The sequence below is a fragment of the Fundulus heteroclitus genome, chromosome 9, assembly GCF_011125445.2.
Source record: "Fundulus heteroclitus isolate FHET01 chromosome 9, MU-UCD_Fhet_4.1, whole genome shotgun sequence".
NCBI classification, from domain to species: Eukaryota; Metazoa; Chordata; class Actinopteri; order Cyprinodontiformes; family Fundulidae; genus Fundulus; species Fundulus heteroclitus.
Genome location: NC_046369.1, coordinates 10,554,264 through 10,573,389, shown reverse-complemented (window position 1 = coordinate 10,573,389; position 19,126 = coordinate 10,554,264). Strand labels below are relative to the sequence as shown.

Sequence of the window (19,126 nt, the reverse complement as noted above, 5' to 3'; positions counted from 1 at the left end):
TACAGATGTATATACTGTATAGCAGCAATACCTGCTGTCCCGTTGAAAAACTCTTACCATGGATGCAACCTTGTTTCTATTGAAAGAAGTTTGGACTCTTTGCCCCCCCCCCCCCCCCCTCTAAGTGAAAGGCCATGATTTACCACATGATCAATCACAGTTGCACGAATTTCATCTGTAACTTGAGCCCTTCCAGCTACACTGCCACCTCGTACACGGACTCCTCTTCCTCATAATCTTCTTCCCCTGACCCCTCTACCTCTTACTCTGACTCTCATCTGCCTTAGACCATCCATGCTGGCAAAGAACAACACACAACATGGCACCTTTTACATAAAGCCTGTAAACTGACTGCAAATTGAAAAATTGTGAAAAGAGGTGTCAATCAGGTGCCTCAGTGATTTCATTCTGATCAAGAAGTTTCTAAGAGCTTGGAACATATGGTTTCTGTTTTGCTACCACAGCTAAAGCAATGGAGTTTGGACTGCATGAATGACATCTGCGTTAACTGTTTTGCAAAAGGGTGGGGAAAATGAGTCAAACCAATGAAAATGGGTTAACTCATTTGCAAGAGGTGTCTTTTGCTCTGCTGAGATGGTGATGCTGAAAACTGAGAGGTTGCCAGTTTCTTCAAACAGGTCAAAGCAACCAATAAAAACTGTAACAGAATGTTGGACCTGGTGAGCTGATCAAAAGAACAGAATGCTTTAGCAGAGGGCCAACCCTATACAGGGCCGTCGAAGCCTCTACTATAAGCAGACTAAAGCAAAACAAAAAAACTATTGCAAAGTAAAAAACGAAAACAGGACAACCGGACCCACCAGGCCAAAATCATCAAAACAGCAAACAAACAAAAAGGTAACAAAAATACCGCATGGCCGGCTGGAGTGGTCAGCTGTGTCATACAGCTCCAGAAGACGTGCGCGCACCGCACTCAGGACACATCCTTGGTGGTGGAGACAAGCGGAAGGGCGGGCTCTCTAATATGTTGAGACCCAGCCTATTTATAGGCGGACCAATAGCACCACAACTATCCATCCATCCATCCATTTTCCAAACCGCTTAATCCCTCATGGGGTCGCGGGGGGGTGCTGGTGCCTATCTCCAGCGTTCACTGGGCGAGAGGCGGGGTTAGCACCACTACTAATGTAATCAAATTACCAAACAAAATAAAAATTATCCAATGCTAAAATCTCTCAACAAAACCACTCAACTAAAGTCCAATACAAAACAATCTAAAAAAAACAAACAAACAAAATTGTGTGCCCAAAGCACATAATACCAAGATGTCTTCTTTCACCCCTCTTTCAAACCATCTGTTCTCCCTGTCCACAATCTGGACATCATTGTCATCAGAACTGTTCCATTTGTTGTTGAAGTGCAAGTGGACTGTTGAATCTGGCCGTCCTGTGCTGTTATGCAGCTGCTGTTTAGTTTCTCCAATATAGGAGTCCTCGCACTCCTCGCAGCATTGGACCACAAACACAACACCGCTCAAGCTGTGGTTTAGGGGTTCTGTCTTTGGGATGAACCAGTTTTTGTCTGAGGGTGTTCTTGGGTTTGAAATTTACTAGTATATTGTGTTTGGCAAAAATCTTCCTGAGTTTCTCAGGAACTCCTGAAACATATGGGAGGGCAATGTTCTTGCCTCTCTCTGTTCTCTCCTGTGTGTTGAGTCTTTTGACAACTTTATTGGCTGATTTGACAAAGGCCCATTTCAGGTAACCACAAGCTTGCAGCAATTTCCTGATGTGCTGGTGTTCTTTTTGTTTCCCCTCTGTGGCAAAGGGGATGTTGTCAGCCCGGTAACTCAGAGTTCTGATAACCTCAGCTGAAAAAAAGCCATCACTAAACAGAGGGGGAGGATTGTGTTTCCAACTATCCAGTGTTTACAGCTCGGTCCTCCAACACATTTCAGAGAGATTACATCAGCATCTCATCATCATTCAGGTGACCAAGTACTTCACTCACACCAAGCAATAGCTTCTAAAGACCCAGGACAGTAACGGGTGGGTCATTGATTTGCATCTGACCTAGAAGGCGCCTAAGAGGATGGGCCTCCATGTCCTTAAAAACAGCAGAGCTCCAGCAGCAGGTTGCTCAAGTATGAGCCACCAGAACTGACAAAGACTCCTGGTAAAGTGTTGAAACGTTTTCAGACAGAACTGAACAAAAGTCCGGTTGCCTCCGACTTAAGCCTGTTTGCTGTTACAATGACCCGGATAACTGAGAGTTTGCACAGGCATGTACATTCAAGGATTAAGTAAACATTAATAATTATAACTTTAATGGCCGAATTTCCGCATTGTGGGACAATGAAGGATTTTCTTATCTTTCAAAACAGTTTCACTGTTAAAACGGGGGCTTTAAAAAGCTTTAGATTGTGCTTTTTTTCACTGAGTTATAACCTTTGTTGTTTATGTTGTAAACATCTGTTTTTTAATAGAGAAATGCAAACGACCAAAAGTACCAGAAAATGTGCGCATCAATTCATCTGTACAAGGCAATGCTCTAAGTAAAGGAGATATATTATCATTTGCTTGTAATCGTCGTACGGACTTCATGCAAGGAAGTGCATCAATTGAATGTTTGGGAAACGGACAGTGGAGCGACCCCCCGCCACAGTGTGGAGATAAATCAGTTATTGTCTTATTCTTATTCTTGTACAGTGCTGAGTCTACTTCAAACATCAGATTGAATTTTAAATTTAGACAAATTTTAACAAATTTTTATTCCTAAACTACTAGGCTGGAGCACATAGTATTTATTGAAGGTCATCAGCCCTCTTCTAGAATCTGATTAGGCACCTTAGTACTCTTTGGCAGATGGAAGCTACAGTTTTAGGATTTTGACAGCGTATTGCTGATTAGAGCACATAATTGGTGCTTTTTGAACATTAATTACCAACCTGGACCAGCAAACATTCCCGCATGAGATTTGCAGTCTGGGTTTTAGGTACGGACCAAGTCCATGAACCACTAAGTTAAGAAAAAGCCATTGCTTTATATATATTTTGTGTTGAAGTATATTTTAAATACTAGATCTACATGTTAATGTGATGAAGCACCATCTTAAACTACTTTTTTTTCTCATTGCCCAAATTCTTTTAGCTCCTATAGTTTGTTCAGCACCACCACCTCTTGAAGATGGAGACACCAAATCATATATTAGCTCAGATTCTGTGTTTCAACATGGTGACAAAGTTGAATACATCTGTCAGCAAATGTATACTATGAGCGGGGAACCATTTAAAACCTGCGACAATGGAGTATGGATAGGAAACATGAGATGCCTCAGTAAGTCAACTTTTCACTTTTTATTTTGCATGTTGTAATATTTCCAGATTGTGATTTAAAAGCTGTTCTTTCGTATGAAATCCCTGATTTTTCTAGATGAGATCACGAATAATAAAATGTGTAATGGCACGGTTTAAAAGCAGACACATCACTTTATAGAGAGAATTTTTACATGGTTTAAAATAATGTAAAAAATTTAACATTGTTACAAGTCTTTTATATTTAAAACAGGAAATCCTGAAAGTATACAATGTTTAAAATGAATAAGAAAAGATAAATAAGTAATATTGTGGTTAAATAATTTAAAAACTTCCATATTGCAAAAATTTGTTTTTGATTTTCAACAGCTTTGTTCAAAGCTCAAAAAACAACTGGAAAGCTAAAGAAGTGATTTTATAAAACTATATCTACTGAGCATCTTCCCTAGTAGCTCACACGACATACAGGTTTTGGGCTAACATGTAGCGTGCAAACAAGCTTAGTTTTTAACAGCATGGCTCCATAAAGAAGATGGTGCCAAATGTTCAGTTAAATTAATGTTTCCACACTTTGTCTTAATGTAAACTATTAGTACTGACAGGGAGACTCCAACTTACTGGAAATCTGTATATTAACACGAGTAATAAAAATGCATATATATATAGATTTCAGCATCAAGTGGTCTGCAAATGTCAAAGAAATGTGTTTATAATAAGACAGTTACACTGTTAATGCATATGTTTTCTAATATGTGCATCACATTATTTTATATAATACTTCCTTTTAAAGAAAAACTGTTTATCTGATTGTACAAACAATTCACATCAATTTCAATGCCAAAAGACAAATGTGGAGACCAAAGGAAAAGTAAAACATGGTTGAAGTATTCTGATTACATGGTGTTGTAAAAAAAAAGTAGTTTTGTAGTTTTTATGGTGGTATGTAACCACAAAATGTAAAAAACAAAATTTTCATTTAACTGTATGTTTAGTTATGAAACAGCATAGAATCCTGAAATTTAGTATTGAAAAACAAATGTATTGAAGTTGGCCTGTGTTATTTTTTTCTGTTTTATGGACAAAGTAAATATTATTTTTCTTCCTTTTTTTCTTTTTCAGAACCCTGCACTCTGACCCTGCAGTTATTTCTCACACATAATATTTGGTTTGTCCGTGGTACTCGCAGAGATCTATTAGTGCCACATAAGGATCACCTTCTATTTACATGTATGCGAGGAACAACACATGATGGCAGAGTACCGATGCGTGTGCAGTGTAATGATGGGGAGATGACCCTGCCCACTTGCAGGGTCACAGACATGTAATCACAAAAATATGTAATTGACTTACTATTGTAAAGACCTATGTACTTCACTGCTGCTGTGGTCATGTTAATAGAAATGCTGCATTTAGTCCTCTTCCTCTGCATTTTTTAGGAAAACATAAGAAACAGATGAATCTAAAATCCTTCCAAACAAGAAGAAAAAAAATATGTCATTCTTCACAAGTGAATTGCATTTGTTCTTCAACATGTGTGTTGAGATAAAACATGTTGCAAAATATTCATAAATGAAGCAACGGCACAAACAGCCTCTCTGTCAGTTTACATAATATTGTTTTCGGAGCATACTAAATAAAATACTGATAGAAACTTTTATCCAGCTGTATGACAGATTTTGTTGACTGTATGAAAAGTGAAACCATTTGACTTGATCAGTGTCTTCAGTCAGTATAATTTCCGGCTTTACTTTAATATTTAAAATTAAGATCCCTGCATTCCTCTGTTTCTTTCAAAATTCATTTTCAGTACAGTAATTTACAAACTATTTCCTGGGCAGAAGATCTCACAAACACATTTTTTTTACATTTACTTTACTGGGGTCATCCTGTCTCTGTACATGAGGAGCAGTAGTCTTGTTCCCATTGCAGGGGTTCAGTAGGACCTGTTCCCAGTGCATGTTGGACTCTGACAAGGCTGTCACTTGGGGACCAGAGGATTTTGTCTCTACTTTTTGCAGATAACATGGTTCTGCCGGCCTCCTCAGCCAAAACTTGCAGCGTGCATTTGGGTGGTTCGCAACTAAGTGTGAAGTTCAGCTTCTCCATTTCCTCTCAGTTAGAGGAGAATCTTGGATGAGGGGAAAATGGAGCAGGAGATCAACAGAAGAATCAGTGCGGCCCCTACAGTAATGCATGTGCAGCACCCATCTGTTACAGTAAAGAAAGTCTACATCCCTGCACTCACTGTTGGTCGGCGAATTTGGGTCATGACCGAAAGAAAGAGATCCCGGATGCAAGCGGTTGAAATGAGCTCCCTCTTCAAGGTGCCTGGGCATTCCCTTCAAGAGGGGAGCTCAGCAGTCTGGGAGGGGCTCTGAGTAGAGCCACCGTTCCTCCACATTGAGAGACGTCAGCTGAGGTGGCTCGGGTATTTGCTCCAACTTCAACATTTTGTTTCTTATTTTATCATCTATTTGAATAAAATTGAAACACTGGGAAAAGTTTCACCTTAGTGGTTGTTGTTTTTACATTGAGTCTAATAAAAAATAAAAATATTTAACCAGCTTAAAAGATTAACGCAGATGTCTTACTGCAAGAAACCCTTAAATCAGCTACTACTGTGAACGATCTTAGCTCACCTCAGTTCCCTAATGTGTTAGCTGCCTGCTATAACTAGACAAAGAGTAGCAATGTTAACTCACAAAAACATTAGTTTTACAATATTAGACCAAATTACAGATCCTGAAAGTAGATTCATAATAACAAAAATATCTATTCATAAACAAAAGTTATGTATTGTCAGTATATATGGCCCAAATGTTGATGACCCCTCATTCTTCCACAAACTTTCCCATGCACTTTAAAACATTGGGAATGTTCTCTATGTATTTGGGGTGACCTCAACTTTGGTCTATATGAGGAAATAGACAGATTGACTCAGCGTAGTTAGAAATCATTAAATCTAGTCAAACAATACATGAGAGATTTTGGTCTTTGCGATGCATGGCGATCTCTTCATAAAAATAGTAAGGAAAATACTTTCTTTTCAAAGGTCCACCACTCTTATTCTCGTTTGGACTGCTTCTTAATCAGCAGCTCGCTGCTGTCGGACATTTCAGATACTATAATACACCCTACTGCTGTCAGTGATCATGCTTCTGTTTTATTTAACCATAATAAATAAAAACAAATAACCCCACAAATCAAAAGCTGGAGACTAAATACATCATTGCTTAAAGATGAAGAATTTATCAAGTATTTTAAAGAAGAGTGGGCTTCATACTTGGAGTACAATGATCTACCAGGGACATCAGCGTCTATCCTGTGGGAGGCAGGGAAAGCTGTGATGAGAGCTGGTTGTTCTGTTCTTTTGTCATCTCTCTTTGCAGGTGAAGAAACAGACTGAGGATGTTGTATGGCTCTCTCCCTCTCTTGTCCTCCTTGTTTCACCTTTTTTTCTCTTTTACCTTCTTGTTTTAGTGTTATAAATTCTAATAAAGGTACTTGCATGTATAAGTATAAGTGGAGCACTACAGCGAAAGCAGTAAGGCTCCGCTTGTAAAAGTAAAATCTGTTGGGCTCTTTATGGCACTAAGATAACAATTCTTATTGCCACATTGCCAGACAGGACACTAAAAAATGAAAAAAATAAAAACTATGTTTCATCAGAGCTCAGGTTACATAAAGAAGTGTGATTTTTTTTTATATCCAAACTGCACACAGTAACTGCATTTAATTATATTTTAGAATTTATTGATGCTCTCAATACACCAACAGTAGAGAAAATAGAAAAAATAAAAACTCATTCACCACTAGTTTGATTGTATATTTATCAAGATAAATCTAAATTCTTACCACTACAAGGAATTTTTCAAAATAACAATAAAACTATACAATAAAGGTCGAGTCCTATTTCAAATATCATTTAGTGTCAGAAGCAGAGCAGGTGGAATTGAGGGAATATCATCTTTTAACGCTTGTGGATTTCAGTTCAGTAAATTGATCTACGCAGTCTTGTGAAACAGTACAGAAACAAATTGAGTTAAATCCCGTATTGTGATAAGTTTAATGAAATTGGGGTTAGGTGTACAAAAATGAGAGTTACAGTCAAAGTACAGATGTGTAGGTTGACTGACCCTGGCCTGTTGGCAGAGAAGGCTTTGGCTAACTGGAAGTGAGATCAGCTGCTGGGGCAAACATGTAATTTATTAACGAGAAACCATACAGACACAAAGTTGAGACTTCAAAACGCCGCATATACCTTATATAATGTTATTTAATTCGATTCAATTGCATCTAGAAAATATTTATAAAGTAAAACTAATACTACCATTTATATAGAGCTAGATAAGCAGTGGATGCATAAGTCAGGAGCTCTGTTTAAGAGTGTAATGCAGAGCTTAGTAAACATTTTGGTGACTTTAATAAAGATAAGCAAAACATTAATACTCAAAAAATATGAATGACTTTTACAGACTACAGATGAAGGAGCACTCTGGTGGGGGCCTGCTTTATGTGCAGAATGTCGTCAGCGGACCCACAGAACAGCAGCAAAAATAATCGAGAATAAGGGGAGTTAGACGTCACAATCGAACAGAGGTGTCAAAGGTATTCACGTTTATTACTCAAGTAGAAATATAGATACTAGTGTTTAAAAATACGACTGTAGAAGTAAAAGTATCAAACCTTTTACTCCCTGACAAATGTACCAAACAGCAGTAACTGAAAAAGGTTGGTTAACTGAAAAAAGTTGCGATTTCTGATAAGCGTTTGAAGGACAATGTAAAGAACATAATGAAGGCCAAATTGAGTCACATGGGTGTCTTGGCGTTTGATAAACCACTTGATTTGGTTTCAGGTGTGGCTTTGCCAGTTGGAGCAAGCACTTTGACTTTTGAACAGCAGAAAGAGTTGCTAATGTTGCAGTTAGAGCATGTCAGAAGGAAGTATTCTGCAGGTATTGCGAAAGAGTTAGTGTTCGAAAGAATGCGCTCCCAGACTGAATAGACAAAGTTGTCCATGGAGCAGTCAAAATTGGATCTGATTAAGAGTGGGAGATTAAATGTTCAAAGTCAGTTGCCTCGTTGGGCAGATCCACAGGTTTCTGCAGACTCTTTTGATAAATTGGGTAACTTGCAATTGTTGCCAAAATTCAGCGAAAGGGATCCAGAGACTTTCTTTTCTTTATTTGAGCATGTTGCAGAGACACGATATTGGCCAGAATCTGGTCGTACTTTGATGCTCCAGTGTGTTAACTGGTAGAGCACAAGGGGCTTATTCAGCATTGACTGCTTCAGAGTGCCAAAGTTACAAAACCGTTAAATCAGCTGTACCCATGTGACTTGGTTCCTGAAGCTTACCACCAACGTTTTTGTACATGGAAGAAGGCTGAAAAAAAATTATACATCTTAAGTTTGTCAGGGATTTAAAGGCACTCTTTACAAGTTGGTGTTCTGCGTTAAAAGTGGATAATTTTGAAAAGCTCTTGGATTTTCAAGAGCTTTGGAGGGAGTGTTGGCCTAGTGGTTAGAGCAGAGCGCTTGCACTCAGAGAAGGACGCAAGTGCCTGCACTCTGGGTCCCTGAGCAAGACCCTTAGCCTCAGAATGCTCCCCAGGTGCCACACAGTGAGAGCTCACTGCTTTCTTAGGGATGGGTTTAATGCAGAGGACGAATTTCATTGGAATGTTTGCTGCAATGACAATAAAAAAGATTATTATCATTATAATTATTAATATTCAAGGAAGGCATGTCATCATGAGCATACAGTTGTTAGGGTGCAGGTGAAGCTGCTACTACTACCAGTGATAACTCTCAGTGCAGTGGTCACAAGAACTGTAGGCAGCTGGTTGAAGCACACATATACACAACATCACCATAACAAAACACATGCAGAGCTCTGAGGGAGAAATATGATGTTTCTGTAATAGAAACTGAGCTTCATCCTTAATTTGGAGATCAAATGTATGTTTAAGTTAAACGTTTAAAAAATCTCCATATTCATTAAAGCTCCTCTTATTTAAAGCTTCTAGAAATTTGAAATATTTTATTGTCAGCTGCACCTTCAATGATGCCTTTAGGTTAGACAGATATTTGAATCTTTTTACAGCAGTAACAACATTTTAAAAGGTTACTCATCTGTACCTTGGAAATAAATAAAAATGCTTTCTAATATACTTCACGTGTCTTTATTAATGCAAAAAAAATCTAAAGTATAATATATTTTAATATATATTAAAACAATTCATGTTTATATTTATAAACATGAATTGCTTTGGTAGTCACAAAGATAAAGTTACATAAACAAACACTTTTTAACATCTATACCAAGTAACTGAAGCAAGTGCTGAACAAAAGTTATGAACCCCAATTCAGACCGAAGTGTTGCTTCAATATGAATCAATCCAGCCTGACCTTCACCAGTTGGTAAGCAACACAAAATCAGGGGATTCTCAGAAACAATCATTAACTGAAAGGTAAAGGTTACATTAAAACAAGACTAGCAAACCAAACTGTTTGTATTAAAAAGACAAGAAAGAGACTAGTGTTATTAAATGTGTATGTATATAATAACATAGATCAAATTTAAATGTATGGTTACATTAATTGCATATATTGAAGGTGCTTATTGGTAAAGCTAAAACGTGATGTCACTGTGGGACGTCCATCTCTGACCCTTTTTGTGTTGCAACCGAAGCAAAAGTGAGGCAAACAACGTAAACTTCTCCTCAGAAAACATTACTACATCACAGCAATGAAACCTCTGTGGTTTTTCCAGATTTTTGTCAACTTTTCCTGGTCACCGACTGGTAAGATAAACTTTTTTTGTTAAATTGCATTTTAAAGTAATTTTTGGAATAAATAAATTCATTGAATAAAAACATGGCATTTTATATTAAGTTAATATTTTCTCATTATTATATTTCTGGAATAAAAAAAAAAAGCTGACGAAAAATTAATTATGCCTCTCTTATGACTGATCTTTAAAGTTGTACCTGGTTATTTATTTTAAAATCTGATCTTTTTTACCATCATTCTATTTATTTTGTGTTAGCTCTGAACATATCTAATCTATGTTAACTGCATTGGTATAATGCATGTTGTGTGTTAGTTATTACACTCAATACTGTAAACACTGTCTTTTGCCATTTTGGTCTTTCTGCTTTTTTGGACTCTCTGCCCCACTTTCCATATCAAGTATGCTTCAATAAGCACAATATATTTATAAGCCATAATTATTACTTGCCAGTAAGAAGTTGTTAATAGGTAAATGTTTTAATGACTTTTTAAAGACAATGAGACATATGTCCAGTAGCGGGTCTGATCTATCCTCCTTCATTCTGTCCTAATTAGACAAAACTACTAACGCTCTGATCTGTCTGCTCCAAAGTTTGCCTCACAGGGTTAAAATGTAGAGCTTTATGACCATCAGCCATGGTGAAACTGATGAGGATGACTTTCAAGCCTGATACCGTGGACTTTTGACTGCAGCAAAATTATTTTTATAGGTAACAGGATGTCCGTTTTTTCTGCCCATACACACAAACAGTGGTTTGATCGCCAGCTGGTGAACTCCTTAGAGAAAAAACTTTCAGTGTATCTAAAATGAGAGAGAGCTGCGTGGCCAACTAAACGCTGCAGCAACAGGGGTTGTCCCACTACAGCTCCCCGGTAAGACAAACCTGTCAGCGGGTCTCTGGCACACCCAACAAGTCAGAAGACAAATTAAAAATCTGCTCATAAACTTAATAAACTGACTGAACATTTGGAGGTGTATCTATCTAAAAACATCTTAAAACTGCTTTTTGTGATTAATTAAAGGTATAAAATCAATACAATTGTAAAATTATCTCTTTGCTGTAACTCACTCCTCCAAGCAGCAGACAGTTTTGCCTTGTTGAAGCACATAACCCCAGTTCTAAAGTCCTTCCACTGGCTCCCTGTATCTCAGATAATAGACTTTAAAATACTTCTGTCAGTCTATAAATCCCTGAATGGCTTAGCACCTAAATACATCACAGACTTGTTATCGGTGTATCAACCATCCAGACCACTAAGGTCTTCTGGCTCCAGCCTACTCTGCATACCTATATAACCAGAACTAAACAAGGAGAAGCAGCATTTAGTTCCTATGCTCCACTTATCTGGAACAAACTTCCAGAAAATTGTAAAGGTGCGGAAAGCCTGAGTTCCTTTAAATCAAGATTAAAAACACATTTGTTTAGGATTGCCTTCAACTGTTCTAGTTAACTGAATCACCACTTCTTTGTTCTAATTTCTATCTACATTATTCCTACTTGCTTTTATTCTGTTTTAATTTGCTATATTTTAATCATGTAAAGCACTTTGCATTGTCCCTGTACTGAATTGTGCTATATAAATAAATTTGCCTTGTTGCACACAACCCCGCCCATTGACCAAAGCCCCAGTCTAGTTGGAAAGTCCTACGCTCAGACCAGGACCCTTGTCTGTACCAGACGCCTCCTAGCACCTCCTGAGACTCTCCGCAGGTTACAACAAGATGTAAAGGCTCAGAAATGAGCTAAGCTCAGCAGCTGCAACAAGGGCGTGAATACATTTTGTCAGGTCATACAAAGTAATAAAGCGCAGCTTCTTTCAAAATTTCATTTAGCAATGGTTAAAGACGTTGTTTATGAAATAGTTTGTTAGCATGTAAAAAATTAAAGCAGTCTTGGACAAAATGGTAACAGATGTGTATGAAATGGCAGCTCTAATGAGCAAAGGAGCAATTTGACCATGATACCTGAGTTTTCTTTGGTCTCACTGGCAGATTGTCGTGTTTGCATTACACTCCCTGTTTTCTTTTCAGCGAACAACTGTGAAATTGGCGGGCTGCATCCTCGTCTGTACATAGCTGGAATACCATCGACTGGTGAAGCGATCGTAGCCGGACACAAGTTGCGTTTTTTCTGCGCAGCTGATCATAAACTGGATGGCCCAGAAGAAATCGAATGTTCAGGAACTGGCCAATGGAGCGCCTCCTTTCCAACCTGCTCTGGTAAGTTCCTCTTAAGTGCTTAATTTAACTAACTTTATTTATTTGTAAAGCACTTTGATACATCCACAGCTTCGACAAAGCCCTGCACATGTGAATAGACAGAAACATTTAAAACATTTACGCCCTGTGTAAATTAATCTGGCTGCCCAGGCTATGAAATGGCAACTCTAATGAGTAACGAGGCAAAGGAGCCATTCAGCCATGATACTTGAGATTGTTTTTTATTCTAAATCATTGGTAGATTATTAAATTATTATACTGCATGTTTTATTTCAAGTGAACACCTGTGAAATTGGTGTGCTGCATCCTCATCTGTATATATCTGGAATACCTTCAACTGGCGAAGCAATCACAGCCGGACGAGTGTTGCAATTTTTCTGTGGGGCTGATCATGAACTGGATGGCTCAACAGAAAGTGAATGTTTAAAAACTGGGCAATGGAGCGCCCCCTTTCCAACCTGCTCTGGTATGTTGCCCTAAAGTATTCTCCCCAGTACATGTTTTCCCTTTTAGTCTCACCTAAATGCTGCAGATAAATCAGATAAATTGAACATTACTGAGTACAAAAGGTAGCTTTCAAATGATCCTATTTATTAAAGGAACCTGATCCAGTGTAAAAACAAACAAAAAAACAATTCCCTCCTAAATCTATTAGCTGGTTGGTCTATTAAGCTTTTTTGAGTATTGCCAATAAGTCTTCATCAGTTTCAGCCCACTGTATGAAGCTCAGTGATTCCCGACTGACAGTTACAGTAAGCCATGGATAAAGCAAGATATATGGTGGGAGAAGTGATTCGGTATGTGCGCACTGCTCCTGGTGCAAATGCAGAAGCCAACACAACATGTAAGAATGCCAAGTGCTCTCCAGCATGATGATAAGTGCCCAAGGACACAGTGGAGAAAGTTTTGTCTGCATAAGATAAGAAATGGGGGGATTCAGATGTGACAGTGGCAAACACACAGACAGTTACGCAAACATTTACTTCAAAATGTTATTTATTTGAATGGGACAGTTTATATTAACGAACGCACAATGTTGCCATAAATATACAGCATTTAGCAAAATGCTAATTTCCAACCATGGTGCCATACAAACAAACAAGACAAACGTTCATACAGTTCCATACATGAAAATAAGTACAATAAAAATAAAAACTATATATATAATTATTAGCAATGAAAAAAATGAGTTGTCATAAAGCAACATTTATATTTAGTAGACTTTTTTTCCTGGTTGACCCTCATTTTGAGCTCTTCTAACATGGTAGAACTATGGCATGCTAACAAGTTTTTATTGTCAGCTTTATTCAGATAAAACAAAGCAATTTTCATAATGATTTTAAAGTGTAAATTCAAACAGCAATCAGGCTTAAAACGGAGGCAACTGGACTTTTGTTCAGTTCTTTCTGAAAACTTTGACACCTATCCAGGAGTCTTTGTCAGTTCTGGTGGCTCGCACCTGACCAACCAGTAGTTGGTGCGCTGCTGACATGGAGGCCCATCCTCCTAGGCACACTCTGTCAGATACAAATCGATGACCTACCCATCACTGTCCTGTGTTGTTAGAACCTATTGCTTGGTGTGAGTGTAGTACTTGGTCGCCTGAATCATGATGAGATGCTGATGTAATCTTTCTGAAATGTGTTGGAGGATTGAGCTGTAAACACTGAGGAGTTGAAAGCTTGCTCCTCCTCCTCCTCTGTTTAGTGATAGCTTTTCTCTTTAGACCAAGTGTTACGTTCCAGAAAGGGGCCAACATACTTAAGGACACGTAGACAGGACTGAGGTTTAACAAAAATTCTTTATTTTCAAAACCTCTCTTGAACTTCTTTTTCAGCTGCTTTGCTTCTCTGTGGAGGGAGAGGGGAAAAAAGAGAGTGAGTTTAAATACCCTCGGTTTCTCTGTGTCCAAAAAAAAGGGAGAGTGAAAATGGGGAAAAAAACATAATCTCCAAAGTATTAACAGAATGTTGGACCTGGTGAGCCGATCAAAAGAACAGAATGCTATAGCAGAGGGCCAACCCTATACAGGCCCGTCGAAGCCTCTACTATAAGCAGACTAAAGCAAAACAAAAAAACTATTGCAAAGTAAAAACCGAAAACAGGACAACCGGACCCACCAGGCCAAAATCATCAAAACAGCAAACAACAAAAAGGTAACAAAAATACCGCATGGCCGGCTGGAGTGGTCAGCTGTGTCATACAGCTCCAGAAGACGTGCGCGCACCGCACTCAGGACACATCCTTGGTGGTGGAGACAAGCGGAAGGGCGGGCTCTCTAATATGTTGAGACCCAGCCTATTTATAGGCGGACCAATAGCACCACAACTATCCATCCATCCATCCATTTTCCAAACCGCTTAATCCCTCATGGGGTCGCGGGGGGGTGCTGGTGCCTATCTCCAGCGTTCACTGGGCGAGAGGCGGGGTTAGCACCACTACTAATGTAATCAAATTACCAAACAAAATAAAAATTATCCAATGCTAAAATCTCTCAACAAAACCACTCGACTAAAGTCCAATACAAAACAATCTAAAAAAAACTAATAAACAAAATTGTGTGCCCAAAGCACATAATACCAAGATGTCTTCTTTCACCCCTCTTTCAAACCATCTGTTCTCCCTGTCCACAATCTGGACATCATTGTCATCAGAACTGTTCCATTTGTTGTTGAAGTGCAAGTGGACTGTTGAATCTGGCCCTCGTGTGCTGTTATGCAGCTGCTGTTTAGTTTCTCCAATATAGGAGTCCTCGCACTCCTCGCTGCATTGGACCACAAACACAACACCGCTCAAGCTGTGGTTTAGGGGTTCTGTCTTTGGGATGAACCAGTTTTTGTCTGAGGGTGTTCTTGGGTTTGAAATTTACTAGTATATTGTGTTTGGCAAAAATCTTCCTGAGTTTCTCAGGAACTCCTGAAACATATGGGAGGGCAATGTTCTTGCCTCTCTCTGTTCTCTCCTGTGTGTTGTGTCTTTTGTCAACTTTATTGGCTGATTTGACAAAGGCCCATTTCAGGTAACCACAAGCTTGCAGCAATTTCCTGATGTGCTGGTGTTCTTTTTGTTTCCCCTCTGTGGCAAAGGGGATGTTGTCAGCCCGGTAACTCAGAGTTCTGATAACCTCAGCTGAAAAAAAGCCATCACTAAACAGAGGAGGAGGATTGTGTTTCCAACTATCCAGTGTTTACAGCTCGGTCCTCCAACACATTTCAGAGAGATTACATCAGCATCTCATCATCATTCAGGTGACCAAGTACTTCACTCACACCAAGCAATAGCTTCTAAAGACCCAGGACAGTAACGGGTGGGTCATTGATTTGCATCTGACCTAGAAGGCGCCTAAGAGGATGGCCTCCATGTCCTTAAAAACAGCAGAGCTCCAGCAGCAGGTTGCTCAAGTATGAGCCACCAGAACTGACAAAGACTCCTGGTAAAGTGTTGAAACGTTTTCAGACAGAACTGAACAAAAGTCCGGTTGCCTCCGACTTAAGCCTGTTTGCTGTTACAATGACCCGGATAACTGAGAGTTTGCACAGGCATGTACATTCAAGGATTAAGTAAACATTTATAATTATAACTTTAATGGCCGAATTTCCGCATTGTGGGACAATGAAGGATTTTCTTATCTTTCAAAACAGTTTCACTGTTAAAACGGGGGCTTTAAAAAGCTTTAGATTGTGCTTTGTTTCACTGAGTTATAACCTTTGTTGTTTATGTTGTAAACATCTGTTCTTTAATAGAGAAATGCAAACGACCAGAAGTACCAGAAGATGTGCACATCACTTCATCTGTACAAGGCAATGGTCTAAGTAAAGGAGATATACTATCATTTGCTTGTAATCGTCGTACGGACTTCATGCAAGGAAGTGCATCAATTGAATGTTTGGGAAACGGACAGTGGAGCGACCTCCCGCCACAGTGTAAAGGTAAATCAGTTCTTCTCTTATTCTTATTCTTGTACAGCGCTGAGTCTACTTCAAACATCAGATTGAATTTTAAATTTAGACAAATCTTAACAAATCTTTATTCCTAAACTACTAGGCTGGAGCACATAGTATTTATTGAAGGTCATCAGCCCTCTTCTAGAATCTGATTAGGCACCTTAGTACTCTTTGGCAGATGGAAGCTACAGTTTTAGGATTTTCATAGCGTATTGCTGATTAGAGCACATAATTGGTGCTTTTTGAACATTAATTACCAACCTGGACCAGGAAACATTCCCGCATGAGATTTGCAGTCTGGGTTTTAGGTACGGACCAAGTCCATGAACCACTAAGTTAAGAAAAAGCCATTGCTTTATATATTTTGTGTTGAAGTATATTTTAAATACTAAATCTACATGTTAATGTGATGAAGCACCATCTTAAACTACTTTTTTTTCTCATTGCCCAAATTCTTTTAGCTCCTATAGTTTGTTCAGCACCACCACCTCTTAAATATGGAGACACCAAATCATATATTAGCTCAGATTCTGTGTTTCAACATGGTGACAAAGTTGAATACATCTGTCGGCAAATGTATACTATGAGCGGGGAACCATTTAAAACCTGCGACAATGGAGTATGGATAGGAGACATGAGATGCCTCAGTAAGTCAACTTTACACTTTTTATTTTGCATGTTGTAATATTTCCAGATTGTGATTTAAAAGCTGTTCTTTCGTATGAAATCCCTGATTTTTCTAGATGAGATCACGAATAATAAAATGTGTAATGGCATGGTTTAAAAGCAGACACATCACTTTATAGAGAGAATTTTTTACATGGTTTAAAATAATGTAAAAAATGTAACATTGTTACAAGTCTTTTATATTTAAAACAGGAAATCCTGAAAGTATACAATGTTTAAAATTAATAAGAAAAGATAAATAAGTAATATTGTGGTTAAATAATTTAAAAACTTCCAGATTGCAAAAACTCATCCTTGATTTTCAACAGCTTTGCTCAAAAAACAACTGGAAAGCTAAAGAAGTGATTTTATAAAACTATATCTACTGAGCATCTTCCCTAGTAGCTCAGACAACATACAGGTTTTGGGCTAACATGTAGCGTGTAAACAAGCTTAGTTTTTAACAGCATGGCTCCATAAAGAAGATGGTGCCAAATGTTCAGTTAAATTAATGTTTCCACACTTTGTCTTAATGTAAACTATTAGTACTGACAGGGAGACTCCAACTTACTGGAAATCTGTATATTAACACGAGTAATAAAAATGCATATATATATATAGATTTCAGCATCAAGTGGTCTGCAAATGTCAAAGAAATTTGTTTATAATAAGACAGTTACACTGTTCATGCATATGTTTTCTAATATGTGCATCACATTATTTTACATAATACTTCCTTTTAAAGAAAAACTGTTTATCTGATTGTACAAACAATTCACATCAATTTCAATGCCAAAAGACAAATGTGGAGACCAAAGGAAAAGTAAAACATGGTTGAAGTATTCTGATTACATGGTGTTGTAAAAAAAAAAAGTAGTTTTGTAGTTTTTATGGTGGTATGTAACCACAAAATGTAAAAAATAAAATGCAAAGGTTCATTTAACTGTATGTTTAGTTATGAAACAGCATAGAATCCTGAAATTTAGTATTGAAAAACAAATGTATTGAATTTGGCCTGTGTTATTTTTTTCTGTTTTATGGACAAAGTAAATATTATTTTTCTTCCTTTTTTTCTTTTTCAGAACCCTGCACTCTGAACCAGGAGTTATTTCTCACACATGATATTTTGTTTATCCGTGGTAATCGCAAAGAGCTATTAGTGCCACATAAGGATCACCTTCTATTTATATGTATGCCAGGAACAACACATGATGGCAGAGTACCGATGCGTGTGCAGTGTAATGATGGGGAGGTGACCCTGCCCACTTGCAGGGTCACAGACATGTAATCACAAAAATATGTAATTGACTTACTATTGTAAAGACCTATGTACTTCACTGCTGCTGTGGTCATGTTAATAGAAATGCTGCATTTAGTCCTCTTCCTCTGCATTTTTTAGGAAAACATAAGAAACAGATGAATCTAAAATCCTTCCAAACAAGAAGAAAAAAAATATGTCATTCTTCACAAGTGAATTGCATTTGTTCTTCAACATGTGTGTTGAGATAAAACATGTTGCAAAATATTCATAAATGAAGCAATGGCACAAACAGCCTCTCTGTCAGTCTACATAATATTGTATTCGGAGCATACTAAATAAAATACTGATAGAAACTTTTATCCAGCTGTATGACAGATTTTGTTGACTGTATGAAAAGTAAAACCATTTGACTTGATCAGTGTCTTCAGTCAGTATAATTTCCGGCTTTACTTTAATATTTAAAATTAAGATCCCTGCATTCCTCTGTTTTTTAAAATTCATTTTCAGTACAGTAATTTACAAGCTATTTCCTGGGCAGAAGATCTCACAAACACATTTTTTTACATTTACTTTACTGGGGTCATCCTGTCTCTGTACATGAGTATACATAAGTGTACAAAAATGAGAGTTACAGTCAAAGTACAGATGTGTAGGTTGACTGACCCTGGCCTGTTGGCAGAGAAGGCTTTGGCTAACTGGAAGTGAGATCAGCTGCTGGGGCAAACATGTAATTTATTAACGAGAAACCATACAGACATAAAGTAGAGACTTCAAAACACAGCATATACCTTATATAATGTTATTTAATTCAAATCAATTGCATCCAAAAAATATTTGTAAAGTAAAACTAATACTACCATTTATATAGAGCTAGATAAGCAGTAGATGCATAAGTAAGGTGCTCTGTTTTAGAATGTAATGCAGAGCTTAGTAAACATTTTGCTGACAGTTTTGGAGACTCGA

General features: G+C 37.9%; 1 protein-coding gene across 1 annotated transcript; it reads left to right on the top strand.

Annotated features, from left to right (window-relative positions):
- Nucleotides 1-2,462: 2,462 nt before the first annotated feature.
- Nucleotides 2,463-18,578, top strand: LOC118564138 (complement factor H-like). Its single transcript, XM_036141008.1, has 6 exons — nt 2,463-2,632; nt 3,111-3,296; nt 12,104-12,292; nt 16,036-16,221; nt 16,698-16,883; nt 17,985-18,578. Exons 1-6 carry the CDS (start codon nt 2,563-2,565, stop codon nt 18,188-18,190), a joined length of 1,023 nt encoding a protein of 340 aa, XP_035996901.1. The 5' UTR covers nt 2,463-2,562; the 3' UTR covers nt 18,191-18,578.
- Nucleotides 18,579-19,126: the final 548 nt, after the last annotated feature.

Excerpts from the sequence above, each read along its gene's own strand:
- LOC118564138 (XM_036141008.1), top strand. The coding sequence starts at position 2,563 with ATGCAAGGAAGTGCATCAATTGAATGTTTGGGAAACGGACAGTGGAGC. Across the intron at positions 3,297-12,103 it reads AGGAAACATGAGATGCCTCA|CGAACAACTGTGAAATTGGC; the intron begins GTAAGTCAACTT and ends TTTTCTTTTCAG. Across the intron at positions 16,222-16,697 it reads CCTCCCGCCACAGTGTAAAG|CTCCTATAGTTTGTTCAGCA; the intron begins GTAAATCAGTTC and ends AAATTCTTTTAG.